The sequence below is a fragment of the Polypterus senegalus genome, chromosome 1 (genome assembly GCF_016835505.1).
Source record: "Polypterus senegalus isolate Bchr_013 chromosome 1, ASM1683550v1, whole genome shotgun sequence".
Lineage (NCBI taxonomy): Eukaryota > Metazoa > Chordata > Cladistia > Polypteriformes > Polypteridae > Polypterus > Polypterus senegalus.
Window position 1 is genome coordinate 127,061,261 of NC_053154.1, and position 9,935 is coordinate 127,071,195.

The 9,935-nt window shown below is 35.9% G+C and overlaps 1 protein-coding gene across 1 annotated transcript; it reads left to right on the forward strand.

Annotated features, from left to right (window-relative positions):
• The first annotated feature begins 2,178 nt into the window (after positions 1 to 2,178).
• LOC120518388 (extracellular calcium-sensing receptor-like) lies at positions 2,179 to 9,286 on the forward strand. Its single transcript, XM_039741176.1, has 6 exons — positions 2,179 to 2,336; positions 2,650 to 2,941; positions 3,725 to 4,540; positions 4,638 to 4,865; positions 5,023 to 5,146; positions 8,391 to 9,286. Exons 1-6 carry the CDS (start codon positions 2,224 to 2,226, stop codon positions 9,284 to 9,286), a joined length of 2,469 nt encoding a protein of 822 aa, XP_039597110.1. The 5' UTR covers positions 2,179 to 2,223.
• Positions 9,287 to 9,935: the final 649 nt, after the last annotated feature.

Consider the following 9,935-nt stretch of genomic DNA (forward strand, 5'->3'; position numbering starts at 1 on the left):
TTAAACCGCTCAAGAAGTTTATTCAGATGTGTCGTAATCGTTTTCCTCATTACATTTTTTCCTGCCGCGTCCATTTGCTGTCCCTCATGACAGGCATTGGGGAACATGTCGAGCCAGTTTTTAGAAACATGACTTGCCCACAAGGAGATCTTTTTTTTGAAAGCATTGAATTTGTCATACTGTTCAAAAATGTCGTGCCCCCTCCCCTGCACAGACACATTTAATGTGTTTAATTGTTCAAACACATCAGCGAGGTAAGCAACATGTGCTGCAATTGTTCTGGGCAAGAAAAGCTGTGATTTCAGCTCGTAGTTCATGAAAACTGGACAGTACCTTTCCCCTCGAAAGCCAGCATACCTTGGCATGATACAACACCTGTACATGCTCACATCCAAGATCTTGGCACAGTTTATGAAAACATCAGGTGTTCTTTCCAATCTGTTTAATATAGATTGCCACTTGGATGACATATTTTAATGTTCCATGAAGAACTGGTACCATATCCTTTGCTGCCAGGGCCTCCCGATGTAAAAAAACAATGGTTCCAAGTTGCATTTGGAGCTTTCTCAAGTATTCTCCTCATGACCCCCAAGTTTTTTCCTGTCATGGAGGCAGCGCCAACAATTGTAATACCAACACAAGCTTAGGCCCACTGAACACAAATACAAGTCCACAGAGCTGAAAATGTCTTCTGCAGTCGTAGTAGTAGAGAGCTCTCTTGTGAAGAGTAATTGTTCCTGTAAGTCTCCGTCCCACACTTCTCACGTAAACGAGTAAAACTGCTTTGTTTTGTTATGTCTGTGGATTCGTCCATTTGTAAGGCAAAATGACCACTTGCCTTAATGCGAGCTGTGGTCTGTTGTTTGATGTCATCCAACATCTTCTGCTAATAGTGTCATTTGACAGAGGTATAGTTTTTAGTTTATCCGCTGCGGATTAATTCAACACCTCTCTGACCATGTTTATTGCTGCAGGTAAGATGAGGTCCTCTGCAATGGTGTGGGGCTTCTTTAACTTTGCAATATGATGTGCCACCAGGTAAGATGCATGGAGTACTTGTTCTTGCTTCGAGCATGAAGATGTAAGACACTTTTGTGATGTCCTCAGGTATTCAAGTCATCTTTTGATCTATCTATCTATCTATCTATCTATCTATCTATCTATCTATCTATCTATGTAAACAAAGTTTGCAGGTCTTTTTCTATGGTGTGAAACGGTGGTTGTCAACTCGTATTACCGGGCATTATCGCCACCTATTGTTAAGAAGTGTGAACAGATGGCACTCCATTTATTTTTTTCTTAACATTTTGCTGCACAGGCAAAGGCCTGCAGCCCACTGAAAATGTGTTTGCGACCCACTTTTGGGTTGCCACCTACCAGTTGAGAATCACTGGTTTATGGTATGATCAACTTTCATTTAAGGAGCTCTATTCATTAAGTCACATGGGGGCCTGTGGGGGTCTTAATTCAGCCTTGGTTGCCATGCTAGGTGACACCAACCCTACTGACATTACTGAATATTATATTTTTTGTTAAAATAAAAAACAAATTAACAGACAAAAACAACTACAAATGGAAAAAATCCTCTTTGTAGGTGTTAGAGACACAGTGAATCCAACCTGGATCAACATTTCAAAAGAACATTGTAGGATAAAAATGTCTGGAAAAAATATATGTTTAACTGCAATGTGTCTCAGTTAATTTGTTAAAACACAGTAAATGATTTCTTTCCTAAATTAAAAAGAATCATAAACATTGTAGAAAACAATGTTGAACATAATGTAGTCTTTTTTAGTCATGGCTCTCCTTTCTATAATTCTGGAAATAATGAGGAAGAAGAATGTGATAACTGAAAAACAAATAAGCACCTAAATGAGCAAGTGTAGCACCTGATGCTCTAATAAGACACCATAATAAAATTGGCATAAAAGACCAGCATAATTCAATGAATCCTATGCAATTCTCAAGACGGTAAATTCTCCCTTGATTATATGCAGTATATATTATAACTGATTGGTAGAAACTCTTAGTTTACCTCAGAGATTTGGTGATCCTGGAGAATATTGGCATCAAGATCTTGTATAAAAGGCCAACAGGTAAAAGCAATCCAATACGCCAAAGATTGGTATTAATAAGATGCTGCTTATCACCATTGCTGCCTTGATGTTCTCAGCAAAGGCAGATGATCCATCATGCAAGCTGCTTGGGAGATCACAACTTCCAATGTTTTCAAAGAATGGAGATATCATACTTGGAGCAATTTTTTCATTTCACGACAATCTTGACATTGTCAAAATCAAGTTTAACTCTATGCCTGATACAATAACATGTAAAGAGTAAGTATAAAGAATAAATATATTCTGTTTTTTTTTTCTATTTTCATTTCATGTGCAAGCAGAAGCCTGAAAATGACAAATGTTAATGAAAGGTTTTCATTTTTAACTGCCTTTCATTTAGAAAGCACTGTGTTATTGATGTTTTAAAACATTGTGCGAGGTGACACGCTGACTAAAGATAGGAATGAAAGTAGTTAGTTGGGGATTAAATACAGTTGTTATATTTTTAAACTCTTAAATGTTGAAATCATCTTTCTTCCTTTGTCCTGCAAATATACTAATTTAGTGATTCCAGCATTTTGTATCTTTACAGCTTAAATTTTAGAGAGTTTCAGTTTGCTGAAAGTATGATTTTTGCAATTGAAGAAATAAATAATAGTTCCGAGTTACTTCCTAATGTAACACTGGGATTTGAGATTTATGATGCCTGTGATTCAATACTTCTGGCTATAAAAGCTGCCATGGCTCTAGTGAATAAACAAGAAGATGTGCTGGCTAATGGTTCATGTGTAATTCCGTCTACTGCCCATGCTGTTATAGCACAGTCTGATTCATCACCGACTATTGGGATTGCAACGACTTTACGACCATTTCATATACCAGTGGTGAGAAAAAAAAAAATCAAGTACTCTTTTATTGGCATGTGCAGTAAATAAAAATCTTATATAGGTTAGCTCAGTTGGAGAACTGAGTGTACAAAACAGAATAGACCTTACAAATAACATTACTTTATATTGTACTGTTTACTGTATAGTGTGTGAATCTATATGCATTTATATATGTACCGTATGTAACCTCACCCCATGTGAGATATATGCAGTTGATATAGAAAAGAGAATATTATAAAAGACTATAATGTAATGTACAGAGTTTGTTTGGCTTTAAATCATATCTGAATAAAATATTTTATTTGACTTAATTCTTAACCAATTATAGAAAAAATATGAGTGGCTTTAGATATGGTAGATTATAAATCCAGTATTAGGAGTCATTATTTTTTGGTTTTCACATACCACCCCAGGGTCTTTTTCCTCTGAGAAAACTCTTAATACTTATAAATACTTATAATTTATTAGCTGGAAAATGTTTAAACATCTCCCAATGTAATTTATAATAATACATTTATTTAGAGAGTGAATATCTCATCTTCAGAGGTTTGAGACCTTCATGCTTTATTCCCATATATTAAAAGTGACTTTAGATTTAAGCATTTCCAATAAAAAAATACATTTTAGAGAATAAAGCTCATTGCCTTTTAATTCTACAAAGTCTATTATAGAATTTCAGTTATTGTTTATCCTTTGGCTCCTATAGATTTGCTCCATTATGTTTATAATTTTTTCCTTGATTTGCCATACATCATTACTGTTATTATTACTTTTTCACAGATAAGTCATTTTGCTACATGTGCCTGTCTTAGCAACAAGAATGATTTCCCTACCTTCTTCAGGACCATCCCAAGTGATTATTATCAAAGTAGGGCCCTTGCACAACTGGTAAAGCATTTTGGATGGACTTGGGTTGGAACAATTAGAAGTGACAATGATTATGGCAACAATGGAATGGCAACATTTGCAGAAATTGCTGAACAAGAAGGAGTCTGCATTGAATATTCTGTGGCCGTTTTCAGAACCAACCCACGAGAAAAATTTCTCCGAATTGTAGATGTTATAAGGCAGTCCACTTCAAAAGTTATTGTTGCTTTCATGTCCTTTATAGAAATGGAATTTCTAGTAAAAGAGTTGCTACTACAGAATGTCACTGGATTTCAGTGGGTAGGCAGTGAGTCATGGGCTTCTGCGAAAAACCTTGCTACAGCAGAACATTACAAAATTATTGGTGGAGCAATTGGAATTGCAATTGGCAATGCAGTAATACCAGGATTAAAGGAATTTTTGGTCAGCGTTAGGCCATCTAACAGTAATTTCAATGCAGGTTTGAAAGAGTTCTGGGAAAGTATCTTTAATTGTACCTGGACTTCTCATGATGGCATTATGGCCGAAAGGCTTTGTACTGGTGCAGAGAATTTACAAGAAGTCAGTAATCAATACACAGACATCACAGATTTGGGAATTACAAACAATGTGTACAAAGCTGTGTATGCCGTGGCATATTCTCTTCACGAAATTTTAGAATGTCAAAGTAAACAGAACTCACTAAACAGTCAGACCTGTAAAAGGAACATTAAAATTGAACCTTGGCAGGTGAAAGTACAATGCCTCATATACATTTGAATTAATTAATTATTTTAAAATGTGTGTGTTTGTGTGTTTTCTAAATAAATGTACCAATTATTTCTAGGTTGTGGAGACACTGAAAAAAATTAATCTGACAACACCAAATGGTGAGAGCGTCTATTTTGATAAGAATGGTGATCCCACTGCAAGATATGATTTAATAAACTGGCAGCTTGATAAAGAGGGAACTGCAACATTTGTAACAATTGGCTTCTATGATGCATCTTTTCCTAAAGGAAAGGAGTTCATAATGAACAATATCAGCATTGTTTGGGCTGAAAGACGAGACACGGTTAGAATTCTTTTTTTGTTTTTCCTCCCAATTACAAATAATTACTTACAATGAAATACATTTTATAATCCATTATATATGGACTATGCATATTATATATAATCCATCCATTTTTTTCCCCATATAATAATTAGTTGCATTCTCATTTACTTGTAAGGTGCCGGTATCTATTTGCACTGACAGCTGTCTCCCTGGCACACGTAAGGCTGTTCAGAAAGGAAAGCCTGCTTGCTGCTTTGACTGCATACCATGTGCTGAAGGTGAATTCAGCAATGAAACCAGTAAGATTAAAAATAAAAAAATTGCCTATTATGTGATTGCATGCTAAGAGTAAAATATCCATAATCTTAAATCCATTCTTTTCTCAGTTGCTTAAACTTAAGTATACCAAACACCACAATCAGTTATTCAATATTAATTCTAAATAGCACCTCCTACAATCACAACACACTTTGCAATGTAAAGAATGTACTTAATGGCACTGTGTACGATTACCTTAAAACACCAATTTCAAAGTAGGCTTGGCCCCAGGTAAAACTGGAAAAGATTTGCTTTTTTTAATATGGTGCTGAATGACTCTTTGCACTTACTACACTAATTCTGACCTTGTTGTGATTTTTATCAGCTCTGTTCCAATGAAATTTGTCTTGTGTACTTAAACCTTTTTGCCTTTTGATCCACTGTTTGGTAACTGACTTGTTTTTTTTTTTGTTATCTCATAATTCCAGAGACCTAAATTACAACACCAAGTTCTACTTAGGTTGACATGGATTTCCACCAACCTCCCAGTGTATTTAAACTTAACTGATACAGTGGAACCTCGGTTCACGACCATAATTCATTCCAAAACTCTGGTCATAAATCGATTTGGTCATGAACCGAAGTAATTTCACCCATAGGATTGTATGTAAATACAACTAATCCGTACAAGACCGTACAAACTCTATGTAAATATATTTTTTTAAAGATATTTAAGCACAAATATAGTTAATTATACCATAGAATGCACAGCGTAATAGTAAACTAAATGTAAAAACATTGAATAACACTGAGAAAACCTTGAACAACAGAGAAAACTAACACTGTAAGAGTTTGTGCTATAGTGCTACGAACCGCTCACTAAAAACACTTTTTTTAATGAGTTTTAAGCACAGGGAAAAAAAATGAACATTTGAAAAATCTGTAACTTAATAAACCACCAAGAAAAGTAACATTGCAACAATGCACAAACCGATCGCTGTAAACAGAAGTGAAGTGAAGGTTAAAATCCAATAGAAAAAAGTCTTCATATAATTAAAATGAGGTTAAAACAATGCTCGTATCTGTCTCTTTAAAAACAAGCCTGGTGCATTCTTTAACTGCCATCTCGGCCTTATGCGTCCAGCCGTCACTCTCTCTCTTGTGTGTGTGTCTCTCTCTCTCTCTCTCTCTCGCACGTGCACGCGCGTGTGTGCGTCTCTCTCGCGCGCATGGGGCTGTGTGTGTGTGTGTCTGTCTCTCGCACGTGGGTGTGTCTGTGTCTCTCTTGTGGGTGTGGCTGTGTGTGTGTGTCTCTCTCTCTCTCTCTACATAGGGAATGCACAGGGAGAGACTGAACACATGCGGAAGTCATCAGCACGCACAAACTGAAAGGGAAACTGGCTTGTTCGTATACCGAGTCTTTTGTCGTGAACAGATGCAAAAGTTTGGCAAACTTTTTGGTCGTAAACCGATCTGTACGTGTTCCAAGACGTTCGTGAACCAAGGTTCCACTGTATCTGTAATTTTGCCACGTATGACAAAATATTTTAGTGTACTCCTCAAGTACCCATTATTGTTACTGTTTCTGGCCTTACCCCCCTGATTCATTTTGTTCTGCAGTGGAAAAAGCATGTTCACATAATGGATAGTTGATTTATTAATTGAGGCTTGCTATCAATAAACTGTTCAGTACTAGCTTACTAATAAAACTGTAAAGGTCTCAGATATACTGTAATATTTCAATATGAGGGTGGATTAAAGGAACAATGGTTAGTTCTTTCTGCCTGACAGCAATAGATTCCAAGGTTCAGATCCTATTTCAGAAATGGTCCGTGTAGTTTACTCATTCTCCTTTTTTCCTCCCACACCCCAAGTTGTGTGTGTGAGGTTAATTAGCATTTCCTAAAATGAGTGCCTGTGGGTGTCTGAATGGGTGAGCCCTGTGCTGGTTTCTGTCTTGCACTTAAAGATGCAAGGATATGCTGTGGACCCTCACAACTTTGACTTCTGAATTGGACTAAGGGGTTCTGAAAATGGATGTCTGAAACTTGATAATATGTTAATAACCCGGACTTCATATTATTCAATCTAGAAATCAAACGAATTCCTGAAAAAAATAAAAATGTTTGACTCCATCTTTGTTTTTAGGGGCTGTGTATAGCCCACAGAAATACTATTAAGGAGATTTAAAAGATATAATGCCCTTTTATTTATTTACTGTGTTCATGCTTTTGGCTTTACTATGTACAGACAAGATACAGTAAGATCTTATAGAAAATAAAACAACTTTGCCTGCAAAATTACAGGCATGATTCTGACAAATTTTTTAAAAATAAATTAAATTCTACAGGCCCTTTAGTTAACTAGACTCTCATTCTTTGCAGAGTGTCAGGTTGCATGCACAATTTCCCTGCTGCATACAACAAAGAACCTTCCTTGTGTGGGGTGAAGCTGGGCCATGGTGGGGACCTTTGGTTTGTATTGGTAGGTCTACCGTGGCAATTTTAGGTTGAATTTCTATGAATAGGCAATTGTCATTTCAATATGTCATCTGTGATTCCAGATTTAGACATTTGATTGCGGATGTCTCTGTGATTTTTATTTAATTTTAAGTTAACCAAGTGCTGCTTACTGATGTTTCAGGGCAAAGGTGCTGAAACAAAGAATTCTTTTAAACAACAACTTGGCATTCTTAAGTGTGATTTTCTGTCTTATGCTCCACAAATCTTCCATGACCACAAAACAAAGGTACTGGAGTCCAACAGGGGGCTGGTGATGTCCAACTGTTAGTCTAGTAGTCTGGACATATTTATCTATCTGCTGACTAGAGGCCACCGAGGACTAGCTCTTTCAGCATAAAACTTTGAATATTGTTGTCCATCACCACTTAATTAACACTTGTCTAAATCTAAGCTGGAATCAACCCTGGATAGAATACCAATCCATCCTAAACTAAATTTAACCACACAGAGTCAATTTTGAGACACCAGTTAGCTTCATATTTAGGATGTGGGAGGATACCAAAATACCTGTAAAAAATCCACTTAGACAAGAGGAGAATGAAAACTCCATACAAAGAGCAGTCAGGCTGAGAAATGATTAAAAATCTGTGAAGCTGTGCTAAGGCAGTGGTAACCACTGTGCCACCCAACATGAAGACTTGTTTCATCTTAAATCACTTTATACATATCATTACAGTGCTATAGTAGGAAAGATAATGTATAAAAATAATTAAATCAGGTTACTATAAATACCATTTAACATCAGAATTATTTCTGTTTTCAGATTCCATTGACTGTACAAAGTGTCCTTTGGAGTATAAATCAAGTAAAGAAAAGGATCGCTGCATCTTAAAAGAGATTGAATTCCTGTCATTTGTAGAAATCATGGGGATATTGTTAGTTGGTTTTGCATTATTAGGAGCTGCCTTCACAATTGCTATTGCTGTTATCTTTTTCTATTTCAGAGATACACCTATTGTTAGAGCTAACAACTCAGAACTGAGCTTCCTTTTGTTATTTTCCTTAACACTGTGTTTCTTGTGCTCCATCACATTCATTGGTGAACCATCTGATTGGTCCTGCATGCTGCGCCACACAGCTTTTGGCATCACATTTGTCTTATGCATCTCTTGCGTTTTGGGTAAAACAGTAGTAGTGCTGATGGCATTTCGGGCAACTCTGCCTGGAAATAACATTATGAAATGGTTTGGTCCAACCCAGCAGAGGTTAAGTGTTTTATTTTTTACATTCATTCAATGTATAATATGTTTCTTGTGGTTAATAACATCACCTCCATTTCCTAATATGGCATATTATGTGGAAAAAATCATTTTAGAATGCAATTTGGGTTCCATTACAGCATTCTATTCTGTATTAGGATATATTGGGCTCCTTTCTGCTATGTGTTTTGCTCTGGCATTTTTAGCTCGGACATTACCAGACAACTTTAATGAGGCTAAATACATCACATTCAGTATGTTAATATTTTGTGCTGTCTGGATCACTTTTATTCCAGCTTATATAAGTTCACCTGGAAAGTATACTGTAGCTGTTGAAATATTTGCTATTTTAGCATCCAGTTTCTCTTTGCTGTTTTGTATCTTTGCTCCAAAATGCTACATTATCTTATTAAAGCCTGAGAGAAACACAAAGAAGTACATGATGGGTAAAACTACCTAAACTTTAATAGATGCATTGAAACTTTCTATATAAAGAATCTGGATGTCTGTCAGGTTAGCATTAAGAAGAAGAAGAAGAATTTAGTAAATAATCTGTATGTGTAAGTATGCTTTACGGTGTAGAGAATGCTGTTTTATCAGTCATTTATTATATTAAAATTCAGAAAAGCACCTAATGTCATTATGTTTATATGACAGTTCTAAACAGGATGGATTTGTGAATGGATATATTAAATTTACATTTTGTACATATAATGTATATGATAACAGGTGAGAGTGGGTAATCTACCCCCACCTGTAACGATGAAACCACAAATTATTAATACTAATTATGAAATATAAATTTACCACACAAGGGAGAAAACACACCAAGAAAATGTAAAAAAAAAACCACACATAAAGAACAAATAAAATAATAAAACAAGAAATATGCTTCCTCTCTTGGGCTTCTTAGTCTGGTCTTGAACCCATGCTTCTTTGTCAGATGGAGAAACGTAAACATTAGATAACCCCATTTAAAGTACCATAATGCACTCCCTTCATCACCTCTGTAGGAAATATCTGTTTCATATTCCAGCTGGTACACCACAGCCATGAAGAGATAATGTTTCCATAAACTGCCTACACAAATCGACCTTTACTTTATCTGT

Excerpts from the sequence above, each read along its gene's own strand:
- LOC120518388 (XM_039741176.1), top strand. The coding sequence starts at position 2,224 with ATGTTTTCAAAGAATGGAGATATCATACTTGGAGCAATTTTTTCATTT. Across the intron at positions 2,337-2,649 it reads GATACAATAACATGTAAAGA|CTTAAATTTTAGAGAGTTTC; the intron begins GTAAGTATAAAG and ends GTATCTTTACAG. Across the intron at positions 4,541-4,637 it reads TTAAAATTGAACCTTGGCAG|GTTGTGGAGACACTGAAAAA; the intron begins GTGAAAGTACAA and ends AATTATTTCTAG.